This window comes from Balaenoptera borealis, assembly GCF_965194805.1.
Source record: "Balaenoptera borealis genome assembly, chromosome: 3".
In the NCBI taxonomy this organism is placed as follows: Eukaryota; Metazoa; Chordata; class Mammalia; order Artiodactyla; family Balaenopteridae; genus Balaenoptera; species Balaenoptera borealis.
Window position 1 is genome coordinate 135,173,650 of NC_138866.1, and position 27,844 is coordinate 135,201,493.

Below are 27,844 nucleotides of genomic sequence, written 5' to 3' on the forward strand. Positions count from 1 at the left end.
TAAACACATATATGCTTTAATTAGAATTTAAATAAAAACCACAAAAACACCTACTGGAAAACATTCATTCTCTTTAGGAACAATGTGGGATTTTTTCTTAGATTTTTATTTTTATACATTCTTATGACATATCCCTTCACAGGTGGTTAGCAAGATCAGCTTTTTGGATGATTCCATTCTAAATATACATTTTAAGCAAACAATATCAAAACAGCCAGTGGGAAGGTGAAAAACATTCCATTAATACTGTTTTGTCTACACAACAATAAATGTGAAAAGACTGGTTGTGTCCTTACCCTGTCCCACCACACAGTTGACTACTATTGTCTCCAGAGTGACTGGTTTTAAAGGACATGGAGCTGTGGCATGACCTGTCACAGGGTCAAGGGCACACCCTGCTCCTGGGTGTTCCAGAGACTTAGTAACCAACAACAGCTCATGACTCCATATTGGTAAATACTCTTGTCAGGATACTTCTTAAAGATATGCATTCCAACATGGAGATAAAAATTAAGATCTAAGACATTTATTTTCCAATGGAGGTCGGTCATGACTTTAATAAACCTATTCACATTAGCCCTCATTTCCAAGGTCACAAGCTAGGAGAGTGACATTAAACTAAGCCTACTTAGACACACATAATAGACTCCCGCCATCATCAGTCTGTCTTGCCATCAAACAGTAGGCTGTCACCTTGACCAAATTCTCACCAATAAATAACTTATACAAGTCATTACCAATTACAACTAACATAAAATCAACTCATCATTATATTAGAAACAAGAAGTCTTCATTGACAAAGCCGTCACCACCATACCAGTTTCTGACAATCACTAGTGCATTTGGCAGATAACAAAGGTTTACACTTGCAATTCAAATCTACTTTCTTTTTATACACTGCTTCACGGTGTTTTAAAAATAGATCACCCTGAAAGCTGTGCTGCATTGATCCTCCACTTCTTGATTAGGAAAACGCACTCTCCCTAAACTACTTGTTGTAGCCATTCCTGGCAGCTGAGGAGATATGCGTTGTGGAGGTCTGAGGGCCATCAGTGAAACCTAGAGGGAAGACCCTCAAATTCCATAACTGCCCTCCATCATCATGTCCTACCTGAGGATGACAAAGTTAGGGGCGGTACAGTTTCGACAACATTAAGTGAAAGAAACTAGTTTGGATTAAAATACTGTGCTCCTAGAGATACTATTTTTATGTGATGCTACACCTTTAAAGAAGGAAGCTTTAAAAACAATACCTTTATGTAAAATAAAACAAATCCAGCAGAACACACCCATTCTAGTATCTTAAACTCAGTGGTGTATATCTACAGGGCCACACTCTGTGGCCCAGAAGAGTAGGGCCTCTGCCTTCCTCCAGGGCCCTTCCTGGGTGCTTCAGGGCTGGGCAGCAGGAGAGGCACCCAGTTCCCTCCCCAAAACATCTTATTCTATTTAGTGTATTATTTGTTTCCCTGGACAAAACACCGCCACTGTCATGATTTCTGTCGAAAGTGCAAAAACCTCCATGAGGTTGGTTGCCGTTTTTCCATCTCTAACTCTTTGCGCTCAGAAAGGCCTCCACCCCATCATCAGTGGGTTGGAAAGGGCTTCTCTGGGAGGCACAGCCCACCTGGGCTTTCAACTTTACTGTGCACGACCATCCCACGAGTCCAGCTACAGTCTGAGCATCAACGTTCTTTTTATTGTCTTCAGGGTCTACCTCCCACCAGTAAAATTAAATGTTTAGAAGCTAAAGTGCAGAAAAGCTCAAGTATACCCTGGTAAGAGCTGACTACTCCAGAACTTAGGTTATAACAAAAAAGAGTATTTAGACTGTGCACTAAACAACCTAGTACTGCAAAAAATTGGTACTGTAAGCCATTCCCAATAATCATCCCCCCAGCCCCTGTCCCTGCCTGGACCCAGTGCAGGGTTCCAGGAACTCATGTAAACATAGCTAGTGTGCTGATCTGATATACTGCAGGAGGCTGGAGCTGTCCTCTCCATAAATAAAATACTATATTATTTAAATTTCTGCACATAGAAAGCAATTCATTCAAGTCTTTAAATGAATTTAACTCTATGACAAATAACTTTTTCCTAAGATGAAATCATTTAGTTTTTTTTTTAATCTGCTTATTTCCTATGATTTCTTTTTGAAAAGACTTTGGAAAGAGAAAAATGTATTCATTTTTCCCTTAAAATGTTAGTTTACTATTTCATGTTAGCACATGCAAATAAAATTTACTCTTAAATATATTACTTTAATCTCATTACCATTTAGGCATCTTACCTAGATATAGTTTCAAACAGATGTGAGGCATTTCTGTGACCTGGTGCAAGAATGGTAGAGTAGAAAGAAAACTCCAGAACAAGGAGCTTTTAAGACTAAAAAGATAAAAAATATTTTTGTCAAAGTTCCAACTCAATAAAATTCCAAAGCCTTTTAAGGCATGAATTAGTTTGAAATCTTTACAGATTATCAAGTAAATTGACATTGCCTGGAGCACTCTTTAAAGAAAGTAAAAAAGGGGGGAGGTTTTAATAAAGAGTGCGCCTCCTTCCCCTAAAGTAAGTAAAGGCCTTTGTGCGTCGGTATGTTACCAAGTAAGATGGCATTTAAAACAAAATATGTTTATCAAAACCAGTGTCCCTCATTCTCCTCCTCCTGATTGTCTAGATAGAGGAGGGCAACCTTCTTTTCATCCGAAATCACTGACCTTTGGTCTACCATCCTCTGCAGCTGCACCATCTTATCAAACTCAGCCTGCTCCTTGCCCTTTTCCCCGGGGGCCTGGTGTCTGTCCCCAGCAGAGCCCTGAAAGCTCACGCCAGCTGCCAGGTCACTCCTACTGCTGGCATCTCTCCAAGCATCACGGTCAGACACACTATGAGCTTCTGCTTCCGTCCCTGTGGGGAAGAGGACTGTGGCCTCTCGGGTCCAGCGGGGGGTCGTCTCTACGTTACTCACGTCCATCTGAAAGGTAAACGAAGTTTCTTTGGGCCCCAGGGCAACGTGCCTCAGTGTTCTGCCACTGTCTGCGACCTCGCCTACCTCAGGGGAGTCCACCGAACCAGCAAGTGCAAATGTTTTGGAAATGGGTCCATGGAAGACAACGTGTGCAGAGGTGTTGGTTTCTGCAGGACCCAGCTGAATATGCCTAAAGGATCTGCTCACACCTGATGTCGCTTCTGCCCCTGATGTGTCTCCTGAACTAGCCTCCTGAGGCGATTCAGAAACGACCGTTTGGAAGGTGCTCTTTTCAGTCATCAGGATTTTCCTACCCACAGTGTAACTACGGGTGGCCTGGGTCACATCTGCTGAGCCCTCTCTGTGGGCTTTGCTTTCTGAGTCGCTAAATTCCGAGGGTGGGGGAACTATCTGCTCGGTGCCTTGATGCCTCTGAGGCACGGTCTTGATGTGCCTGATGGATGTGCCATTCCCTGACCACACTTCCGTGCGCACAGAAGCTTCTCTGACACCCAACTCCATTCTGTCTGAAAGGGGGGCTGTGAGCTGGATCTGCTCACTGAACCCCTCCCTGGGGCCTAACTGAAGGTGCTTCACAGAAGTCTGGGTACCCGCTGACTCTTCTGTTGAAAAATAATCACCAACCTTCCCTGCCTCAGAAGTGGGAGCCTGAAAAATAATTTCCCTCTTAGAATGAAATTGTTGGGAGCCAAATGGCCTGTGCCTCCCCGATCTGTCAGGATCTGTGGAAAGCTCTGCCGGGCCAGGCTCTTCTGAGTCCCCGGCCCCCGGACAGGGAGGGTCAGGCCCTGGGAAGAAGACTTCTTTGGACAATTGACTTTGATCGGGACCCAACGTAAGATGCCTTGCAGACAAGCTGGCTCCCGCCGAGCTTGCTGCCCAACTCAGGTCACCTTCCCCACTTACCTCCACCACCTGGGCGGCGGGTCCTTCGGGTGAGACTTGCTCAGTCCTCCAAGTTCCAGGGGGCTCTATTTGAACGTGCCTCACAGACTGACTGACGTCCTCCAGCACATGTGACTGGGCAAAGCCCCTTGGGCTGGTGACTTCCACGGTGGCCGACATGGGGCCCTGGGAAGTGACCAACTCCGTGCGGGGAGAGGCCCGGCCAGCGTCGGCCTCCTCACCAGAGGGGCTGTACAGCTCCTGGGTGGCCCAGCGCTTGAAGCCGTGGCTGGCAGCCGGGGCCTCCGCTCTGGCCTCCCCATCTGGGCTGCCAGGGGCCGGGCTGTGCCGCCTAGCCAGGCCGTCTCGTACCACCGACTCCACGGCCTTCTCGATCTCACCCGCTTCATCCCTGCTCAGCTCCTCCAGGTCTAACTGATCGGCATCCACCGTCTGCGAGAGGTTGACTTCGGCCACTAAGGTCACAGCCCCGCCACCCACAGTCTGGACTTTCTTTACATCAACGGAAACACCCCCAGGCCCGCCCTGACCCTCTCCGGTGAAGGCGGACAGCTCTTCCTTCATGCGCTCTGGAAGGCTCTCCTCCAGCTGCTCAATCACTTCCACCAGCTGGTGCCTGGGCTCCTTGAAGCCTCCCTTAATGGATGTGTGGAATTCATGTGGTATTTTAATTTCCTTTTCAATGACTATGGGTTCAGCATGAAACTCACCACTTCTCGCTTGTCCTTTCCAGTGAGTAGAACCCATGTCCCCCTCCAGAGATGCTTCTGGAACATCCAGTGGCTTCACAACCTTCTCTCCCAATGCATCGTCCCCCTCCATTCTTCTCCGAGACCCTGGCACAATTTCATCTTGCCAGGAGTACCTGATGGTGGACTCCTCCTCGATGTGGATCTGCCCGTACACAGAGCCTTCAACTCTCTCGTGGCCACCAGGGTATTCGTCCGGAGTCGACACCAAATAACTCTGCTCTCCCTCCAAGTCACCTGCCTCCGTCACTTCTTCAAAGTGAGTTATGTTCTCTTGGGGCTGCCTGGTCTTTTGACCTTCATTCCCTGAGCACGTGGTATCTGTTTCTCTGTAAACTTCCTCCTCAACAACAAGCCCCTTGGAGCCCGAAGACACGTCATCGACCTCCTCCACTTCGAATGGTGTAGAAAACTCATCCGCCTTCTCGCCACTGACATAGCTCACGGGCTCCTCGATGATCTCCACGTTGACGACCTTTGCTCTCCCCTCTCTCCCCTTCAGACCAAGACCGATTATATCTCCGATCAAATGCTCAGCTGATTTTCCTTTCAGCTTCACCTCCTTAGCATCCTTGCTTAACAGGTAGTCCAGGCCAGCTTCATCTGAAATGTCGACCTCTTCAGTCAGTTTTGACTCCACAACTATCTCAGTCTTTGTTTTCCTGTCACCGGGAAGCTCTTTCCTGTCCATGTAAGTGACTTTTGTGTCTGGAAAAGAATCAGCAGATGCTTCTGTCTCAGGAGAGTGGGTAAACTGCTTCAGGATACTGGAAACGATGTTCTCAGCTATGGTTTCAGTCATGGAATTACCTTTCAGAGAGCCTGCAGTGTCGCTGGTGCCCAGCCTGAGCCCCGCCTCTCTCGTTTCCACCCCTCTAGGTGTTCCATCACCAGCATCCTTCTTTAGGGGTGTCTGGAGACCTTGGGGGGCCGCCTCTGCTGTGCTGTCCTGGGATACTTCTAGACTGATTGGTATCTCTCTCTCCCTCACACTTTTCTCCAGTGACTCCTCCTTTGCCTTTTCCTTCATTTGCTGGCTTTCTCTCTTTCTTGCTTCTTTATCTAACTTTGTAAGTTCTTCCCACCTTAAGTTTCTCTCCTCTGAAGCCTTCTCTTTAGAATCAAACATTTTCTCTTCTCGCTTTGTTTGGATGGTTCCCGGTCTGTTTCTCTCCTGCTCCCTTGTGGCTTTAGCTTCCATTTTCTTTCCCAAAGTGATGGTCCTCTCATTTGCCCAAGTGCTCTCGGAAGCACCTGCCGCCACACTGTCCCGGCGTTCTTGGTAGGACTCTTGGGCAACGGCGGACTCTTTGGCTAAATTAGTGGGGGGGCCCTTTATACCTTCGGTTTTTGGTCTATCAGGGAATGTTTTCACTTGAGCTTCAGTATTTCTTAAAAGACCAGGGGTTGGAGAGAAAGTTCTGAAGTTGGTTTGACTGCTGGCAGTTTTTTCATAAGAGTTGTCCTGCGGGGTAGTGATAAAGGAAGAGTATCTGGAGCCCAGGAAGTCTCTTCTGGCAGCGCTTCTAACAGCCGTCTGAGAACGTGGCGCCAGGCTGTGATTGAAGCTCGCCGAATGTGCTTTCTGCCTTGGAAACAGATTTCTTTCATTTTCCCTCTGTAATACTGAGGTGGTATATTGATAGGGCTTGTTTCTGAATTCTGTAGAAATTGAACAGTGCATTAAAATGATAGCCATCATTACCTTTTTTCATCTTAAAAGCATCACAACAGATCAAATCCCATCCCATCATAATATACACTATTACCACAGGAAGGTCATTATAAATGAGATATTTTCAACCCCCAAATTATTTTTTTCTGGTAGTTTAAAGAAACCTATGACAATAAAATATAGCCCTACGAATGCTTCCACACAACACTTTTCTCCAATTACTGATCTTAAAATATTCATGCATCTTAAATATATCAAACGTGTGATCGTAAAGCATGGCACATGTGCCAGAGACGTTAGGGGTGCTATTTATGTGGCAGAAATTTCACAATTTGGAATCCTTCATTTCCACTTTGTTGAGATAACTTTATTTTACTGATTAGCAGAGAAGAGCTTCATAAGTACTACAGAGTACATAAATACTAAACACTGAATGGCATAACCCCTCAACCTTTTACTATTTTTCATTTGATTGCCATGTTGGGCCAACAAATACTGAAGAATTTAACTTTTTTTTTTAAATTCCTGATTTCTTCTATTTTTATACTTTTTTTTTTTTTTTTAACAAACATTTCATTTGAAAAGGTGCCAAAGCAGGAAGCCAACCAATCACCAATACTACAATCTGTCTTAATGTCATGGTCCTGGGGTTGGGAGGCAGTCCATGGGGCTTCCTGCTTTGCTCTGGACCATCCGCAGACATGCTACCCAGGGTACCTACTTTTAGGGGTGGCAGCTGGTGGCAGGAATGTGGCCGGGCCAGGAGCATCATCCACCCTGCAGGCACCCCTTTGTGCCCACCCACACCCATCTGCTGAGCTGGGCAGAGGCTTCTCGCCCCGTGGGTCTCCCCCACAGCAGCCAACCAACCTTACTCTCAAATTCAAAAGCAAACTTGCTGGACACTAAGACCAAATCCCTTCCAGTCACAGATGACTGGAACCAAAATTATTCTGAACCCAGTGACCTGTCAATCTGTGAAGTGTCTAATAGGGATGTTGTTTTTGAAAATAAAGATGGGGAGTGTTCTTTTTTTTAAAAACTACCACCTATCCAGATTGACTGTTATAATCACATTCTCCTGACAGCAGTAACCAGTACATACATGTAATCCCAATGTACCATGATTTTGAACATGGCAACACTCATGGAGCCTGAAACTACACAGAGTAAGGTGTATACAGAACATACTGCACATAATGTAATCTGCCCTTGCTTAGCCAGAAAGCTTTTTAAGGTTTTACAGGGCTGGGAAAACTTTAAAAAAAAAAGTCATCCTACAGGTTCTCCGGGTCTTTCTGATGAACATTAACTCTCTAATGTCAGTTCTGCAGCTACAGGAAGTACGGGCTTTGTGCTGCAGCTTTTGGCCCGAACTGAGGCTGACTTCAGGGCACTAGGTGACACTGCCGCTCACATCACCCTGAGCTGCCCACACAAACCTAGGCTGGTGGAAACAGTGTAATCCTTCCCACCTCTCCCGCCAGTAGGGTCACGAGTTCCAGTGTTGATTGCCTGCTGTACAAAGTAATACCTCCCTAGGTTTGGGTTAAGGCTGTAAGTCTTTGGTCTGTAAAGGGTGTTCCCTCCACAGGGTGTGATGAACAAATCCACGTCCACCTCTCACCCTTCACACTTCCCAGCTTTCCATCAGCCCTCTCCTCCCTCACCACGTTGGGTAGGAAGCAACCTCAAACACTGGCTAGATGAACAAATGAGTTAATGAAGTCCTTTCCCACATAATTTCATTTGCATTATTATTGAAACTATGACCCATTAAATAAAATCTATTTGATACTTGAGAGGGACAAATGACAGGTATCTGAAAACTCTTATCTAACCCCAACTCTTCCAGATAATGATGCTTTACTCTTTATCCACGGAATGAACCTGCTCAGATAGACAGCATCTTAATGTTAAATGATAAGCTTTCCTTATATTTACCTTGTGGCACATTTTCAATGCGCTCAGTCAAGATCTGTATCTCCGGATTACTTTCTCCTTCCAGTAAGGCTCTGTAAAAATTATTTTTAAAAAACTCATTAGGAAATAAAAGACAAGAAGTGCCTCTGTTAGCTGTCGATCTGGTCAATGATACACTGTCACAGTGTCATGTGTCTGCAGATGCTGCACCACTGGGGCGCAAGCCTACCCCAGCAGACCTGGCTGGAGAGAGCGTCTATCAGCTAAATGAACAAAATGAGGGGGCCAGGGCTTCAGAAGGACTGGAGAGCCAAGGCCTTCTAGAAAACCCTTCCAAACCCAGGGCATGGAAGAGGAGGAGACAGAGGGATGTGGGCCCAGGAAGGGAGGTCGGGGGTCTGGCTTCCCTGGGAAGCAAGGAAGGGCCCATGCCTGGCAGGTCACCCTGGACTACAGGGACCCAAAACAATTACTACTACCCCACTGGGGTCTCTCTGGAGTCACAGGTCAGGGGCTGACTAAGGGCAGAATAAGGACTGACATTTGTTTGTAAATAAGGCAGCCAGACGGCATCTGCAGTTTTCATACTGGGTTCCATGGGGACGTCTTAGAGATGAAAAAAGAGGAGCGATGGAAAGGGCAGGCATAAGAGGAGAAGGAAGAGCTGCAGACCACGCCCCTCCACCACCTAGGCCCCCAGGGGTCTCATTCCAGGCAGCATCCAGTTATCTCCTCTGATAAAATGGCAAAATGCACTGGACTAGGTGGGTTCTTTGGCCATGTCTAGCTCCCAAAGTGTAAAACTCTAGAGTCTTCATTAAGTTGTTATTCACGTCTATGACTCAGAGCCCTGAGGAGAGAGCAGAGGTCAGGCCCCATAGTCCCAGCACACCGCAGTGGGTCAGTGCGGGATATCCATTGTTTGGAGACCCTAGGACGTGGGCTGCTGCGGGCACAACAGTTGTTCAGTTGCTAGGGCAACGTGTGAGGTCACTAACGTCAGTTCCAAGAAATATACTGCATATGGCAAAGGGCAAGCAGAAGCGGGGCCCACTTGGAAATGCTGATCTGACCACTGAGAGCCAGGCAGCCAAAGAGGGAAGGGACGCCAGAGCTGGGTGGGGACTCTCGGATCAGGCAGACCAGGGCCAAGTTCTATTTCCACTGATTCAAACGCAGTGATTCCCACAAATGCGAGAACCCTGCGGGCAGGTGGAAGAGAGCAAGGAGGCCCCCCTGAGGAAAAAGCAAAGACAAGGGTGAGAGGGCTTCCAGTCCAGCTGTGCACGGGAGGGTTCTCCTGCAAGCTGCGACTACAGCGTGCAGGTGCGGACGCAGGAAGCCGAGGGGCCGTGTCCAGAGCCCTGCCCTCCACGCCAGGCGAGAGCCAGGAAACAGGACACCAGCCCATTAATCCCACACCCTCATGACCAAGCATGTCCGGTTCCAGGAACACAAATAGCTTCCACTGCCGAGAAAATCCTGAGGTCTGTATAGAATAAAAGGAACACGTTCAAGGTAAAAGTCAGCCTGGGAGGGTCTGCGCCCCAGGATGACAGCAGCAGGAAAGGTAGCATCCTACAGCTAAAGGTCCACGGGGGGCTACTGAGAAGCCAAGTCCTATCTCAGATCTTCCCTCTGCCCGCTCGGGAGGAAGCCGCAGGCACCACAGGGCTCCCACACCAGCTGCCCAGGTCAGGACAGAAAGTGCTCGCGGGGCATCCAGGTCAGCCGAGAACTGATGGCCGGGGCCGGGGCGGGGGCGGGGGTGGGGGGCGGTCAGGGTAAAGAAGATCCTCTTGGGGGAAAAACTTCTCCCCTCTCCCCTCAAAGGGGAATGGTTTTGCTTCTCTTTAAGGGAAAATCCAAGCCATCACCAAACTTTTACTGAGTTCAGGACCCTGAGTCAGGTACTGTCGTTCCTAGGAGGGGGCACCAGACCCCGAGGGGTGACACAGCGCTAATGCTCCTGTGCCCAAGGCCTTCACCAGCCCTAAGACTGAGCACCAAACAGGCTCTAACCCTCCCCTCTATCTCACCAAGTCCTGCTGGCAACCCCACACTGGGCCGACGATGGGCATCCTGGCCCTACAGGTGAGCAGACTGGAGTGCAGGCCTGCACTCATCAGCAAGAGAAAGGGAGCCCAGGCCTGGGCACTCAGCCGCCCCTGCAAGCTGCCTGGGCCTCCCTGCGGGGCCAGAGATGGTGCCATTTCACATACATTTTAGAACAAATGCTGCAGACAGACCCTCCAGACCATATTAATGAAAGCGGATCCAACATCTCTTGGTGATTTCAATCAAAATGTCCCTACAGGGAAGAGCAGCAGCTCCCGCTAGGGAAGAACTCAGGTCCACAGTGACTCCTCCTCCCAGTGGCTGGTCCAACAGGCAGGAGCCACCTTCTCCACCTGGGCGCCCAGCACAGGGCCTCACAGGCATGCTGAGACACTGGTCCCTGAATCCATGCCTTTACGAACCCCCCACCCCCCCACAATGACACATGACATCCCGTCTCCACCAGCACAGCTCACGAGACTAGGTGGCAGAGGCATAAACAAAACCCCTGGGGCAAGGCCAAAAAGGGTCAATTCCCTCAAAAGCTCTCAAAGGAACGTTTTTAAGGAACAGACTCGTACAACTTTAAGGAGCAGGTCAAGCGTTCTCTGGTTATTTGGGGAGCGGTGGAAGAAAACTGCCTGGGACCCACAGTACCAGTGAGAAATGCCAACCGCTTGAATCATGGGCTATAAGTGAACATCTCACACAGGCCCACAGGTTGGCAGCCTCTCGAGAGTCAGGAAAACAAGCAAACATGTGCTGGAAAACCAGGTCCCTGGCCTCACTAAGGTGGCGGAGACAAGCCCACAAGTTGGAAGGGAGCGCTAATGCAGCCCCTGGCTGGGTGCCAGGCCCTAACAGACCACCCACGGGCCAACCAGCAGTGGGACTCCCGTCTGGGACAGATTATCCTGATGGCAGCTCAGGGCACATCTGCTGTTGCTCCACACAGTGGGCACAAGGCAGCCACCCTGCACGCCCACCAGAAACAAGGACAAGCGTCAGGGAGGAGGGAGAGTCGGAGGATGTTTCCAGAAGCAATGCCAGTGGGGGAGCCTGCCTGTCCTGGGTGGAGGAATGTCTCACGTGGTGCTTCCTGGCAAAACGCAGGCTGTGGGAGGAAAAGGGGGAGGGGCTGGGAGAAGGAGCTTCCCTGGGCCCCAGCTCCAGAGAGGACAGGGGACTGCCTGTCACTCTAGACTGGGGACTGGAGGGGGAAGGGAGGAGAGAGGGGCAGAAGTCCATCCACAGGACCAGCATCACCATCTGGTTTGGAAAGGGTCTGTCCCAAGCACAGGCATGTGAAAGACAACAAGGAGGCAGTGGTGCCAGGCAGCCTCTGGTCATTCCCTCTGTGCTCAGGATGAAATCACATAAGGAAAGCCCATCTGTCGATTCCAGAGACAGAAAAAAAAAGACTGACATAAAGAATAAGATTACTAATAAAGCAGAAAGAGGAAGCACAGGAAGTGGTTAACAGAGAAACCTCCAGAATCAGGTTGCCTGGATTCAAATCCTGCCACTTCCTAGTCCTATGACCTTGGGCAAGCTGCTCAAACCCTCTGTGGTTCAGTTTCCCCATTTCTGAAACAGGGAGCACTCACAGGTTTGTGGTGGTAATTAATAAAGTGATTGGAAAGTTCTTGCGACAATGGCTGTCACAGAATATGTGCTCAATAAATATCAGCCATCATCATCATCATCATCTACATCATCTCCTATTGACCTCAGAAGAAAGGTGATTTTCCATTAACCAAAGTAGTTCAAGAAGGGAAGAGATTCTGGATTACCTAAAGTCATGGTTAACTGAGGGCTAATTCATTTACGCAATGATGTGGGTAAGGCTAACAACCAAATGTATCCGTTGATCCTAATTATCTATCCTTAAAACTACAAGGTTTTATTAACTTCAAATTTTTCACCTAATAACCAGGTAAGTCTCACTGTTAACACATTTTTTATAGGTTTTCCCAAAAATAGGATTCAACTTTAAAAAAACAAAATGGGGACTTCCCTGGTGGTGCAGTGGTTAAGAATCCACCTGCCAATGCAGGGGACACGGGTTCGAGCCCTGGTCCGGGAAGATCCCACATGCCGCAGAGCAACTAGGCCCGTGCGCCACAACTACTGAGCCTGCGCTCTACAGCCTGCGAGCCACAACTACTGAGCCCACGTGCCACAACTACTGAAGCCCACACGCCTAGAGCCCGCGCTTCAAAACAAGAGAAGCCACTGCAATGAGAAGCCCGCGCGCTGCAACGAAGAGTAGCCCCCGCTCGCCGCAACTAGAGAAAGCCCGCACGCAGCAACGAAGACCCAATGCAGCCAAAAATAAATAAATTAATTAATTTTTTAAAAATGTATTTCTCCAAGAACTTGAGAACTTCCCAAGAAATGTTCTCCTTTGAACAGAAACATAAAAAGGTACAGGTGATCTTAAAAACAGTGGAGCAACCAGAAACATCATTAAAATGATGAAATTAGCAATGTTAAGCGTTATCTGTACTGCTTCATTAGCAGTCTAAACCTAGAGACTGAATATTCTCAGTTAAAACCTGCCACCTCTGCCCACTGCCATCAGAAAGAGGAAAGGGGGGCTCTGCACGTCCTCCCCCAGCACAGACATACAAAGAAACTAACCTTTTAAAAGGACTTTGCCATAAAGTCCCCAGGCAGGAAACCGTTGCACTACATTTTTGTATCTTGCCAGGCAAGACTCCCTTTAGTGTTTTTTGTCTGAGAAATCCTTTGGCCCTGCTTTCCATTTTTTCAGGTAAAACTTAGAATTGTTATATTCTCCACCCCCAAAACATAAAAAACAAAGCCTCTTTTTAAATTTTGATGGAGATTTCATCATCTGTCCCCCAGATAAGAAATCCAGGATGGACCCCTTCTTACCCTCAGTTTTGTGATTTCTGGACTCAGTTTATTCCTGGGTTATTTTTGCATTTTTTGTTCCAATTTTGACTATCTTCTTTTTTCCAGTATATTTTCTAACAGCTTACTCCTGATGATTGGGTTCTGTTTTCTTTTTTTGTGGGTGGGGGGGATGGGGGCGGGAGTGCTCTATTTTTTAACTGTGTTTCTGCAAGTTCTCAATCTATAGCTTTTGGGCTTGATCTTTATGTCAGCAGTAGAGGGGTTTGGGACATGGTGGGTTCTGAATACTGTCAGTTTCACCATCTTCAGATTATACACTAAGTCTGAATAAGCCCACTGAGCCCTCTCCACCCGCTTTGTGGAAAAGGCTCAGTGTGGGGTGGTCTAGTTTAGAAGACTGTGTGCCCAGTAGCACGCCTGCCCACGTTCCTACCCAGAAACCTCCTGCTCCCGGCCCCTCCATCACTGCCCCCACCAGCCCTGAGTGGAGGCTCCCTCGGGTACCTACCTATGTCAGGTCCCGAATCTCCGACCACCACATGCACCTCCCGAGGCCTCCGCCCCCACCCACAGACACACATACCCCTTCCACCCCAGGCCCAGACCCTCCTGCACTCCACCTGCCAGCACCTGGCTCCCCTCTCCTCGGCTTTGGCCCCGGGACCGCCCCATCTCAGTGGCCTGGCAATGGAGGCCCCTGCAATCTGCCTCCTTCCAGGCCTCTGCTGACTCATCTTGCATTCTCCTTCCTCCACTTATTTTCTTATCCTGACTTGTGCACCTGGAGCTCCTTCCTGACACCTTTCTGCCAGTCCAATTCCTATTCCCCACTTTCCCTGCCCCTTCAAGGCCCAACTCAAATCCCACATCCCTTGAAAATCTCTCTTAATTACCTCGGCCTGAAGCTCTCCATTCCTCCTCCTAACCATCTTTATCAAACTCTGTTCATTGGCAGTAAACCATGTACAGTATTTTCTTGGAACATGCATACTGTTACTTTAACATCTTGTTTGACTTTTCACCTAACCATACTTCTCCCTCCCTCCCTCCCATGCCACCCCCCACTTCCCACCTCCCCCTCTTCTATGTCTGTTCAAATCTCTGCCATCCTTCAAGATCCAGATCAATCTCATCTCCCTCTAGAAACCTTCCCTGATTCTCACAACTCCCTTCTGATTCCAGAAAACTTGCACTTGTGTGTCTTGGGGCACGTGTCTTGTTTCCTATGGTGTAGGAGGCTACCTCAGTCCGTGCAGCCTTATCCACAGCACACGATCCTCAGCACCCGGCCGCACGCTTCTGAGCCCCTCTGAGCAGGCATCACACCCTGCATGCCGAGCAGCTCCAGAGCAGCCTGAGAGCACAAACCCCACCCAGCTCACAAAACATGGCTTCACGGGTGTGGCTCTTATCCACCCAACATACATGGCCCTCAATGACAGCCCCCAAAACCAAGCTGCCCAGGGACGCCCGAATGCTTGGCATTGCCACAGATGGCACGCGAGGTCAGTCCTCAGGTCCTCGCCCGGGCTGCCCCCTCTGCCTGGAAAGCCCTTCCCACATGGTCTCTTCCTGGCTGCCCTTCCTGCAAGACTTGGCACTGCCTCTTCCAGGAAGCCTGCTCTGCAAACTCCATCAGCCCCCCACAGCACCAGCCCCCCACTCAGCCTGCCTATCCTTTGTCTTGTCCTCTAGGCTGCTGTGAGACAGGCTTAGAGCTTTCTGGATGCCCGTGGGCTGCTCTGCAAACAGTAGTGTGCACACAAATCACCTGGGATCTTGTGACAAGGCAACTTTGTCTTGTAGGTCTGGGGTGGGCCCAAGGTTTCCCACAAGTTTGAGATGCCTAGTGATGCCCACACTATGGGTCTGCAGGCCCCTGCGAGCAAGGCCCTGGACCAGTGTTTCTCTTCCCTGGACGCATCTGACCATCATCCTCGGAGTTCTAGCACTACCATGCCTGGGCCCACCCTGTGCCAATCTAATGGGAATATCTAAACTGGGTCCAGGAGCCGATGCTTCATCAGCTTCTCCCAGTGATGCCCATGTGCAGATGCAGCTGAGAGCCACGCCCTGTCCTGTTTCTGAGAATCTCCCCTTTCATCACTCAGCCCCTCGTATAATAAGCACACACGTCAGGAAAAACCTCGAGATGACATGTCAGGCGGATAAGCATCTCCAGCCCCACATGACACCACTGGAGACAGGCAGACAAGAGCAAGCACAACTGTGCCAGCCTGTCTTCTCCCACACTTCCCCCTTCTCTCAGCATCCTCAGCCCCAGCCCAGCCCCACGGCTTCTGCCCATCATCACCTGCAATGTGGGAGCAAAGGGCTCATTCTCACATTCACCTGCCAGGCCAGGTGCCACGGTCTCCCTGGCCACCAACTGGCCAACTTAGTTTTGGTGAAATCCTCCAGTCTTAGACTCTGAGGTTTGCTTTGTTTTAATTTTATTATTTTGTTAAATTATATATTTACATATAAACTGTAAGTCTATCCCTATAAATTATGAGTTGCACCATTTTATTATTACCTTAACGTTTCTTCTTTAAGGTTTCCGGAAAGGGCCAAATATCTGGGTTTGGAAGGACTCACGATACTTGAGACCTGGCCTCAGCACAGCCCGCAGAGTCCAGCCGTGCTGTGATGTGCTTTCAGCTTTCCAGAGCCACAGCCCTTCTCTTCCATGTGTGGTGTGTGAGCAGTGGCTCACACACCTCACATGTCTGTCTGAGCAGTGCTAGAGGAGCGGCCACTTCGGGGAAACACAACCTCAGCCACGGCGGGCGAAGCAATGCCTGCCACAGCACTGGCCACCTCAGCCCCTCTGGACAGGGCTGGTGAGCAGTCACACTGCACGGGACCCTGGAACGTGGTCCCCACGGAGCTGACTGTCCCTGCCGCCCTCAAGAGAGGCAGGGTGTGGGAAGAAGGTCAACTTCCGGAGATGGAGGGTCGAGGTTTGTAAAGATCAAATGGGCACTTGTGAAGAGGAATTTTCATACCTGGCCTCAGAATTTGGGCAGCAGCACAAAGTACTGAAAGAATCATGTAAGACATGGCAAGCGTTTATCTTCAGGACACTTATCAGTGATAAAAAATGCTAGGCTTTTGGCTGATACAAAGAAGCAGGTCATATTCTACCCCTGTACGTCTTTTAGACCTGCGGGCATCTCCCAGACTCAATCCTAAGCACTGGAGGGCAGGGGGGTGGCAACAGTTCTAACCACAGAGGCTGGGGTCTGGAGCTGGGCAGGGCCGGGCATATGCAGGCTCCTGGGCTGAGCTCCCCATTTTCCCCATGCAAACTTGGACTTCAGGAAGGCACACAGTGAAATCAATCACTCACTTCCCAGAAAGGACTGATGCTTCCTAAACTCCTAGGAGAGGGCCAAGTCAATCCCTAAATGGGTTAAAGAAACGCCCGGCCACAGACAGGAGTAAACTCTGTCCCTGCTGACATGAGTGAAAAAGGCTCGTGACCAAGAGAAAAGCTAGAAAAAGCTAAGCCTTGAGGAAAGCTAAGCTGGTAGGGTTGTGAACACCTACCAGAGAGGTAAGGCCCTGGCCTCTCAGGCAAGATGCCCACCTGTGCCCTCTGACTTTTCATGACAGAGAACTGGGGGCAGGACAAAGCGAGGAAGGAAAGGGCTCAAAATCCCAGAGAGATGAGGCATAAAATCAAAGTCTCCTGACTCCAACCCAGAGAACTCTTACAAAAAGGAAACAGGAAGATCCAACTGCCTCTGTAGAGAAAAGACCCCACCTGACACCAGGTGTCACCTAACAGGGGCACAGATGTGGGTTTTCTAGGCTGACCCAGCATCTGCTCTAGAACGATGCCTTGTTTGGGGTACCTCCCACCTGAATCTCAGTCCATGTGACTCATAGGAAGCTGACCCCTTTCAAGCACTTCGTTCCCCGAGCCAAGGATGGACACGTGACCCAGCAGAGCCAGAGGGGGTCCAGGAGTCCTGCTAGGATGGTGGGAAAGAGCCCCCTCCTCTGACCACAGGATTGGGGGTTTCAAGGACAAAAGCCTGGAGCTGCTTGGGGCCCCTCCTGCCACTGTGGGGGCAGAGCAAGGAAGGAGGGGCCAGAGAAGGCAGGGACAGCCTGCCAACAACCCCATCCGGGCACCTGAACCTACCATGCCCAAAACTAAGGACTTTTTCAGTTATATGAGTAATAAATGCCTTTTTTGACTTGAGCCAGTCTGAGAAGGGTTTCTGTCACTTGCAAGTAAAAAAAATCCTAATGCTTCCTTCCCCCAAATAAAGCACGACTGTTTTGAAGTTTTCCTTATTAGTAAAGCTTAGCTTATCTCGCTCAGCATTTGTTTCAATACCCTACCAATTTAATTTTGCAATTGTTCACCCCATGAGATTTCCAAGAAGACTGTGGAGATGGACTTTGGGAAAGACAGGCTGGCAAGTGCCTCCTCTCCCCTCCCCCATGCCCTGACCAGCATCCCTTCTGCAGGACTCAGGCTGCATAGCTCCCAGAGCAGGGACCCAGCAAGGCCCCCACCAGCTTGGCCCTAGGACCATCCCTCAATTCAGCCAGAGGCTCCTCCAAGGGCTGTTATGCTTGGTGGGTAAGGCACAGGCCCCTCAGCAGCCTGGATCCCTGCTTCCAGGCCCCTTCCCTCACCTGCAAAAGGGGTGTGGTGTGTCCACCACCAGAGGGTGACTATGGGCAGTGAGCAGCCGCGAAGGACTTACCACTGCGTCCGGCAGGCAGTAAGGGCTCAGTAACGTTGGCCACCATGATCATTCTCACAAGTGGGGAAACTGGGTCCCTAAAATTCCTTCCATTGTAAGTGTCTGAGATCTGGGTCCCTCGGTACCAGTCCTCACCAATCAGGAAAGCTGCAAGGTGAGGGGTGCCACCTCAGCCAGAGATGGCTCACCCCCGGGGGGCAGGAAGGGGGCGCCGAGGGCAAGTGCCACTCTGTGACCCACAGGCCCCTCCAGGGATACCGGGCCATGTCCTCTGCCCCTTTGAGGGCTCTGTGACTGTTTCATCTGGCTTGGTCAAATTCAAGTCAACATCTTGATAAACAAAGCCAGTCGCCTGCAGTGCCATGCTGATCTTTGGGCAGAGACGCAGTACTTTTAAGGCCAAATCCCTGTAGACAGAGTCAGAGCCCTGGGATTTGAAGCAACAGCACAACAGGCAGATGGACTCAGATCTTCGGGGTTCAAGTCCCGGTACCTCCCTTTCTAGCTCTGTAACTAACACAGAACCTAATCCCTAGGATCTGAGGAGTTGACGTGTGCAAAGCTCTTCACCAGTTCCCAGGACACACGCAAAGAGCAGGCAAGGGTGCAAAACTTGGCTACTCCCACCATCAGGGGATGCCTGCTCCGTGATCTGAGCATGGCCCCGCTCCTCCTTCCCTCTCTGGCCCTGGACGCCTCACTTGGCCACACCAGGGCTGCTCTCTGCTGTCACAAAGCCACAGCCACTCCACGGAGGCTGCAGGGACTTTCACACTGCCAGCTTCAGCTTGGTGGACTCAGCGCAGCATCCTTACCTGTAGGTTGCCACCTCCAGACTGAGGCCAGTCTTCACCTGCACGAGCTCCTGATAGTCCCGCAGCCGGTCAGCCATGGCCAAGTTAAGGGCTGCCTTCTCATCCTCCAGGCAGGCAATCTTTCTCTAAAGAGAACAGAAGGTTTTGGGATCAGAGGACTGGAGCTTTGCTGGGTTGAACTTAAGGTACCAAGAGCTCAGGACACAAAAAGAGATGAAAAATCTCCAAGTTTATTAAAAATGCAGTCATTGCAAGGATGATTTTTATTTATTTATTTTTTTATAAATTTATTTATTTATTTTTGGCTGTGTTGGGTCTTCGTTGCTGCATGTGGGCTTTCTCCAGTTGCGGTGAGCGGGGGCTACTCTTCGTTGCGGTGTGCAGGCTTCTCATTGTGGTGGCTTCTCTTGTCGTGGAGCAAGGGCTCTCGGCGTGTGGGGTTCAGTAGTTGTGGCTCACGGGCTCTAAAGCGCAGGCTCAGTAGTTGTGGCACACGGGCTTAGTTGCTCCGCGGCATGTGGGATCTTCCCGGACTAGGGCTTGAACCCGTGTCCCCTGCATAGGCAAGCATATTCTTAACCACTGCACCACCAGGGAAGTCCCAAGGATGATTTTTAAATACTATATTTCTCCCACCTGGAAGGTTTCTTTTTTTTTAATCAGCGCATAAGGAAGATGTGGCTAGGACACGGGCTTCTCTTTTCATTCTCCCTAATAATAATGAATGCTTGTAAAGCATCTCTACAGCTCAGACATCAGTCAGCTTAGGGAAGTCAATATATGACACTAGTGAAGTAAGATGTTATTTAAAATAGGCCAAGACTAGGGACCTCCCTGGTGGTACAGTGGTAGAGAAGCCACCTTACAATGCAGGGGACGTGTGTTCTATCCCTGGTCAGGGAACTAAGATCCCACATGCCGCAGGACAACTAAGCCCATGCACCACAACTACTGAGCTCGCGAGTCTCAACTAGAGAGCTTTCATGCCACAAACTACAGAGCCCACGCACTCTGGAACCCGCGTACCACAACTACAGAGTCCACACGCCCTGGAGCCTGCGTGCCACAACTATAGAGAGAAAATACGCACGCCACAACTAGAGAGAAGCCCGCACACCCCAACAAAAGATCCCGCATGCCTCAACGAAGATCCCACATGCGACAACTAAGACCCAACGCAGCCAAAAATAAATTATAAATAAATAAATAATAAATAAATCTTTTTAAAATAAAAAATAAAAAGAAGTTTTAAATAAATAAATAAATAAATAAATAAAATAAGGCAAGACTAGAAAGCAGGGGTTTTACTATATTTAAAACAGAATTTACTCAGATCTGAAACAGAATTTCCCCCATACTCATGATACAGAGTTCTTTGTTTCACCTAGAAAAGCTACTTTAAAATCATCTGGGAAGGGCTTCCCTGGTGGTGCAGTGGTTGAGAATCTGCCTGCCAATGCAGGGGACACGGGTTCGAGCCCTGGTCTGGGAAGATCCCACATGCCACGGAGCAACTGGGCCCGTGAGCCACAATTACTGAGCCTGCGCGTCTGGAGCCTGTGCACCGCAACAAGAGAGGCCGCGATGGTGAGAGGCCCGCGTACCGCGATGAAGAGTGGTCCCCACTTGCCGCAACTAGAGAAAGCCCTCACACAGAAACGAAGACTCAACACAGTCATAAAATAAATAAATAAAAAAAAAGAACGTGTATTTCTAAAAAAAAAAAAAAAAAAATCATCTGGGAAGAAAAGTTATGTTAATGTGACAAGAATATATTCTGGGCATAAATGTCAAAAGTCACACCTGGATATAAACTTTTATGACTGTTCTCGTGTAGTTTAATAAGTGCTCCCCGGGCACGTGTTCACATCGCCCCCATAGCACTTCCGCTCCCTCCTGGTTAATTGCATCTGTCCATGTCCCACCACCCAACCCCCCCGCCCCAGCCTGGGAGACACTGCAAGGCACAGCCTGTCGCTGTCTCATGCATCCCCCCAGCCCCCGCCTCTAGAAAAATGCCCTTCACATGCAAGTCACACAGCACGCAACCAGTGAACTAGATTTAAAATGAAATGATCAAGATAATATTACCCTCCTCAAAATGTACTGTTTTCTTTTTTTTTTTTAATAAATGTATTTATTTTTATTTGATTTATTTATTTATTTTTGACTGCGTTGGGTCTTTGTTGCTGCACACGGGCTTTCTCTCGTTGCAGTGAGTGGGAACTACTCTTTCGTTGTGGTGGGCATGCTTCTCATTGCAGTGGCTTCTCTTGTTGCAAAACACGGGCTCTAGGCATGCAGGCTTCAGTAGTTGTGGCACGAGGGCTCAGCAGTTATGGCTCACAGGCTCTAGAGCACAGGCTCAGTAGTTGTGGCGCATGGGCTTAGCTGCTCTGTGGCATGTGGGATCTTCCCAGACCAGGGATTGAACCCGTGTCCCCTGCATTGGCAGGTGGGTTCTTAACCACTGTGCCACCAGGGAAGTCCCCAAAATGTACTATTTTCAATCGACAATATATTTTAATTAATAAACACAATGGCTTCATTTGTACCATTTTACAGTTTTGCCCTACTCTGCATTACAGTTTTATATAACATTTTATAGTTACGCTGGGGAACAGTTAACTGAACAAATATTTAAACTTTGAATAAGTCCATATACTTTAACTTTTCGTTTGCAATGAAATGTAGCATTATTCCTGAATACAATTAACAGGCTACATTTTTAGACATTTATTTTTGTGGAATTTAAAAATTATAAGACAACGGGAGAAGGAATCTATTTTCATTTCTCATGTAATCCCTCCACCAAAGGCACCTGGCAATATGCTGGCAGTCCAAAGTAAATATGTAATGTCTATGAAACTAAGGAATGAATGTAACTAAGTCCCACACTGGATTTACCATCTAAGAAGATGCATGAATGATCAGCATGTAAATAATTCTGCTTCTCATAGCAGTTCTATATATCTAAGCTAATAATTGTTGCTAGGTTCTTTTTGTTTATACAAAGTATGCTAAAAACAAAAACTGAAGCCACTTAGCTTTTAAAGCAAAGGAGTAAATTTAAAAACCGCTAGCTAGTATCCGAGGGTGGGTAAGTGTAAACACCCTCCAAAACTGGCATTATAAATAGATAAAGAGGTTCATCAAAGCAGACCATTGGCCAGTCTTGATTTAAGTGACAGTTGCCAGAATTTAGTCACAACATTCACACATTCTATAGTTAAGTCTCAGTGTTAAAAGCCTATGTTCCCCCATTTTAGAGGGAGTATAAACTCAGGTACAAGGTTACAGTATAAAATGTTCTGTAAACATAAATATACGACTCCTTCCTACTACAGGAAATTCTACCTAAATATTAAAATCTGGCAATGTGTAGTAATGCCTTCTTCACAAAAAAGTTTGATTGCTGTTAAAATGCTTAGAAAAAAAAATCAAACACATTCAATTCTCTAACTACAAGCCTCCTAAGCAGGTCAAGATCTCCCAGCCATGCCAAGGAGGTAACACGAAGATTCTCTCCCTCCTGGGGGTACAGAACATTTCTGCACCCCGCAAAATAAGAGGAGGAAAATCAAACTGTGTTTAAGTTAAAATAAGTGCAGTTCCAACCACATTCCCATGTGAGTCAACTCTTCCTAAACTGTCAAAGGAAAATTCGTTGACTTTTGGAAGCAGGAATATAAGAATTATTGGCTCCCAACAGTCTTCACAGAAATTGTAACCGATCCTGCTGGTTGAATAAAGCTTCAGACTTGGCTTCCACTTCTCCAGAAGTTTTCAAACCGTGGGCCAAGCCAAGGCACTGGAGCCTGAGACACAGCAAATTCTAACCCAAGCAGGAGCAGTTTTGCCAAATGTTAGAGCTGGGGAGAAAGGTCACCTTTCTAGTTGCTATTTAGAGAACGTTTGGGCAGCATCACAACTGGTGATGAAATGTAGGCTACATCAGGGAAAGCATGCTGCCCTCATTGTCCAAAGAATTCACTTTCTCTTAACCAAACTTGAGCAGCTCCTTGCCGAGCAAGTCACCCAGACACAACAGGAAGAGCTTGCAAGTGTCATGGTCACGCACTGAGAATCTTGAACGTTAGAGAGCTCGAGGGAATTTAAATTCTGTGATAACTTCATTTAGATGCAAAAACTAGATGTTTGTTAATAATAAGCATTGATTGGATGCTAAGTGTTTATATCTCTGGCCCATACAACACCCTGAACTCCAGACCCATCATTTATGTTACAAGACCAGGTGGGTATCTCAGAAGAATTTCAAACTGAAATCTGCTCTCCCACCCAAGCCTGCCTTCCTGCACCACCCCCCTTCCTCCAGCTGCTCAGGCCCCAGGCCCTGGAGCGGACTTGATTTCTCCCTCTCTCTCCCACCACATCCAATCCATCCACAAACCCCATGGGCTTCAACTTCAGGGTAGATTCCTGCCTCTGCCCTTCGCTGCTGCCCCTGGCCCAAGCCTCCAGCACCTACTGCCTTGACGGTGGCAAGTGTCTCCTAAAGAGGTCTCCCTATTCCCACACGTGCCCCACACAGTCTATGTGTATCACAGCAGCCAGGGAGATTCCATGAAGACACGGGTCACCACCCACCTCTGCGCAGAGTCCTCCAGCGACTTCCCACGTGCTCAGAGCCGAAGCCCAGGTCCTGTAGAGGCCACCTTCGCCCACTCGCCCCAGCCACACCTGCTCCTGAACACTGAACTGTTTCCACCTCCAGACCTGTGCAGTCAAGGACTTTCTCTGTTTTGTTTCTGTTATGCTCCCTGCTGTACCCCCAGCACTTAAGAGGCAAGCTTGGCACACCAAGTACTCAATGAGTGAACTGAATGGGGATGCACCCTGTGGGCCATTTTCATTACCCCTAGTTCACAGATGGGGAAACGGAGACACAAACAGTGGCAGAGCCACAATTCAGACCCAGGTAGGGCAGCTAAACCAACTCCATTCCTATCGAAAGAAAGTTCTCATTCAGTCATGTCTTGGGGGCGTGGAAGCTGGCCACAGTCAGCCTTGAGGCTAAGAGTGCACTTTCACGAGCCAAAATCTCAATGTTTATGGGGTAAGGCTGGTGTAAATCACAAACATCTTAGTTTTTGTCTGAAGCCCCTTCCTGCAGACTGGGAGACAGGGTGTATTAATTAGGCTTCAAGTGATCTGAACTACATATAAAATGCTGGGAACTTGGATGTCATTTCAGCAAACTTTTCTCTGGCAAATCTGAGGCGAGGGGCCTACGAGAGAGGTCTAAGGCATGTAGGCCATCTGGGAAGGCCCATTTTTCCCAGAAAGAAAGTCCTAGTGAGCATCTTTCCCCCTCAAGCTGCAGTGCCAGCCCAGAGCCTGGGCACTATGTGGGCATTCCTGCCTCCAGATGAGGGAGAGGGGTTCCCATTAAACCGTATGGAACACGTTAAAAAGTAAATGAAAGACTTAACACTAAAACTATTCTGACAACAGCCAGCTGGAAGGGTCTGAAAGCATTTTAGGACTGTAGATTAACAGGCACCTCTGTGCTATGCCTTAGGAAGAACACTGATCATTGTTCTATGAAAGCAAACTGAATACTGGTTTAAAGTTCATCTTTAATAGAACGGATAGAAGAGAGGGAATATTGCCCAGTGGTTAGTTGCTCAGGCAATTGAGCATGAATCAAACCCAGGCTTAGCTACTTACTAACTAGGTGACCTATGGGCCTCAGTTTCATCATCTGTAAAATGGGGTAAATATTAGTACCCACCTCCTAAGACTGATGTGAGGAGTGAGAGTGAATACACATGTGATGGGCTTGGTACCTCTGCTACCTGCCACACAAAAAGCTCTTGATAAAGGCTAACTCTTAGTAATGAAACTTTTATTACAGTAAATTAGTTAAATCAGGTTTTATGATATTTTCAGTCTCCCCAGGCTAAGCTTCTATAGAATTTGAAAACATAAGGGGCTTGGGGTTAAATCATCCATATTTACTCTTTAACAAAATATCTAGCATTTTTACACTTCTTAAAAAAATATACTAATGCTTGGTATTGAGTCTTTTGGAATGCAACTTGAAATATGGTTGCTTTAAGGTAACTGGTGAAAGATTCAGGCTATGGATAAGGAAACATGCAGTACAATGAAACAGCCACAAATTGGAACTGAAATATATCCAAGTCCTTATAGACATTTTCCTTACTCTTTACTTTTAGGGGAAAGAAGCAAATTCCAATAGGAGAGATATCACTGGACAGGAGGGTGGGATCCTAGTTCTGGGGCAGGTGTGACCCCAGGGAAGTACCCTGGAGTCCCTGTGTTAAAAAAGGTGATTTTGAACGGCACTTCAGGTCCCCACCTGTCCTGGAATCAGAGGAACTCTGCTTTTATCTGTTTCATATCTGGCGGTGCACTTAAGAGTTAACTGCGGGGGAAAGGTTTCTGCTGCTAAAAAAGAACACTGAAACCAGAGCTTCCAGGTACAAAATGAGCCAAGTGAGCTATGATGGCAAACGAATGGTGGGGATTTAGCCCACAAAACACGTCTCAAAGAAGCCTTTTCCAAACCTGCTTGCACAGCAGGGACCCTTGAGGTGGTAGCAGGGGTTCCCTACAAAGGGGTTCAGTGGGCAGTGAGTTTGGCAGGCACTTCTCTTTGGTTAAAAGCTCTGTGAAAGCTTACATTAAAGACACTTTTTAACTTTCACTCAACACAGAGCATGGGGCCCCATGGAACTGGCATCCCTGGCCACCATCATCGGAAAGGGAAGCGCTCTGGAGTCTAGAGTAAGCTCCGGAAATCAGCACATACTTCACCGGCCCCTCCCCTTGTCCCACCTACAACCCCAGCAGAAGGCTTTTGAAAATTATGAGGCAGAGGCCAAACAAAACCTATGATCCAAAAGATTAAATCCCAAACAACTTTGTACTGTATTGCTTTATATGATTCCCCATCCAGACTCTAGTTCTTTGAAGAGTGAAGCCCCAGTACAGTGCTAAGGACCAGGGGTAGTCAACAGATAACTGCTGATTATTTGTGGATGCCTGTGAGGTCACCACAGGCCTCTATGCCACAACTGCCATGTTTCCTTTACTTCTAATTTTTTTAAAAGGCACAAAATCACTCCAACACAAATTTTTAACTTGAAGCTACGAACTGTTCCCTTTAAAATATTTCTGAATTTGTGTGGATGTTGTCTTAAACTGTCATCCTAAGAACTGATGACAGCAGGATTTGGGAATACTTCCAATTCTGGCCCAGACTGGGCAGGACCAGGGCTAACCCTGGGACTGGACTGGGTGTACAGACAATAAATCCAGCCACAGGTGTCACCGTGTCAGTGTCAGAAGTCTGAGCTCTGCTTCTCTGAAACAGGAACTGTTTATATTACCTGTACTTGTAATAACATCCTGCCATAGGGACCTGCGTTACCACAGCTTTTACACAACCCAGAGATCGGACATCAGCTTGTACTGTGAGAAAAACATCTCTGATCTTAATGCTCTTCTCTGCATTAAGATTACTGCCCCTCCTAAGAACAAATGAGGCAGTGGCCCAGGGAGCCACCACCAGCTGCTTCCAACTGGGAAATCATCCTGGCAAAATAAAAACCGATTTGTAAAACAAGTTAAGTTTTCCCCAGGGGAGCCCTAGTGCCAACGGAGCTGCCATTCTGAACGGCTCACGATAAGGACTTGACCATTGCCTAGAAATCTCCCAACACTGAGACTTGTCTGAGAAGGAAAGAGCTGTCACCTCTGGAAGTCACTTCTGGGGCTTCTTGGTTGACTTTTAAGTGAACTCGGTCTTCGAAACACAGGAAATTGAAAGAGAACCTAGAGCTTGAGAGGGTCATTTGTCAGGATGCACCCAGTCATGCCAAGGGCCAAAGAAATTGACAACCAAACAGGAGGGCAGGGACGGGTCTATCCAGCGGGACCTGCCACTTGGCACTCGCCCACTGAGTCGAAGAACCAGGGGTGGCGAGATGCCGGGACCCTGAGGCCCCACTGCAGAGCAGGGCGGTCCCTTCGGCGCCTGGGTCCCCACCGGCACCCTCTGGGCCGGCCCCGCCCGTGGGCGACGTCGCGCCTGGCATGAACGAGCCGTGGTCCGGGGAGCCCCACCGCTCCCCCGCGGCCCCCACCCGCAGGGCGCGCGGGCCTGGGCTGGGGGCTTCCCAGCACACTGACCTGCCGCTCCTCTGCCCGCAGCTCGTACGCCTCGCGCACCCACAGCAGCTCATCCTCCAGCTGCGCCCGCAGCTGCTCCATCTCGAGCGCCTCACGCCGCAGCGCCTCCGCCTCCTGCGCGTACAGCCGCGTCTCCTCCTCGGCCTCGCGCCGGCTCTCCTGGCCGCGCCGCAGCGCCTCCTCCAGCTCGCGCACCTCGCCCTCGTACAGCTGCATGGTCTCCCGCCATGAGTCGGCCACAAGCAGCGCGTAGCCGTTGTGGACCTCCCGCATGCGCGGCGGGGGCGCGGTGGGGCCGCCGGCGCGGGCGCGGTAGCGCAGGGTCAGGCCGGCGGCGCGCGCGCGCAGCTCCCGCACGTCGCGTTCGTGGGCCTCGTCTAGGCCGCGGCGCTCGGCCTGCAGCGAGCCCAGCAACGCCTCGAGGCCGGCGCGCGCGCCCAACTCCTCCTGCAGCTCCCACCGCTGCGCGTCCAGCTCGGCGTCCAGGCGGCCGCGGGCTGCGCGTGCCTCCTCGCCCAGCAGCTGCAGCTCCCGCAGCTCGCGCCGCAGCGCGTCGCGCTCGCCCTCAGCCAGCGCTGTGGCCCAGCTCAGTTCGTCTAGCTGCTGCCGCAGGCTGCGCGCCTCCTTGGCGAAGCGGGCTTGCGCCTCGGCCCACAGGCCCTCGTACCCACGCCGGCCGCGCAGCTCCTCCTCCAGGAGCAGGTTTTCGCGCTCCAGCTCCCGTACCCGGCACACGTAGTCGTACAGCCGGGCGTTGAGCTCCTGCAGCTCGGCCTTCTCGGAGCCCGTTTGCAGCCGCCAGGACAGCATCTTGATGGTGTGCGGGTCTCTCCCAGCCGGCTGGTTCCCTCCTACCCTGGTCTTGTCCCCTTTGCTGTGCCGCTCCGGCCCCGCCGCTACTCCGGAGGCCCGCAGACTGGGGCGGGAGCTGGCGAGAG

General features: G+C 49.3%; 1 protein-coding gene and 1 long non-coding RNA gene across 3 annotated transcripts; one reads left to right on the top strand and one right to left on the bottom strand.

The window, feature by feature from the left end:
* On the bottom strand, positions 1-27,844 carry SYNM (synemin). Of its 2 annotated transcripts, XM_082387086.1 has the most exons (5): positions 26,907-27,840; positions 18,726-18,850; positions 8,264-8,334; positions 3,896-6,306; positions 1-2,974 (listed from the first exon to the last, which is right to left on the bottom strand). In XM_082387086.1, exons 1-5 carry the CDS (start codon positions 27,714-27,716, stop codon positions 2,636-2,638), a joined length of 3,756 nt encoding a protein of 1,251 aa, XP_082243212.1. In that variant the 5' UTR covers positions 27,717-27,840; the 3' UTR covers positions 1-2,635. The 2 variants fall into 2 exon arrangements, with proteins under 2 accessions (XP_082243212.1, XP_082243211.1); XM_082387085.1 differs by having other exon boundaries at positions 1-6,306; positions 26,907-27,844.
* Positions 8,343-12,651, top strand: LOC309626430. Its single transcript, XR_014243190.1, has 2 exons — positions 8,343-10,336; positions 12,268-12,651. It is a non-coding gene; the product is annotated as an uncharacterized lncRNA (long non-coding RNA).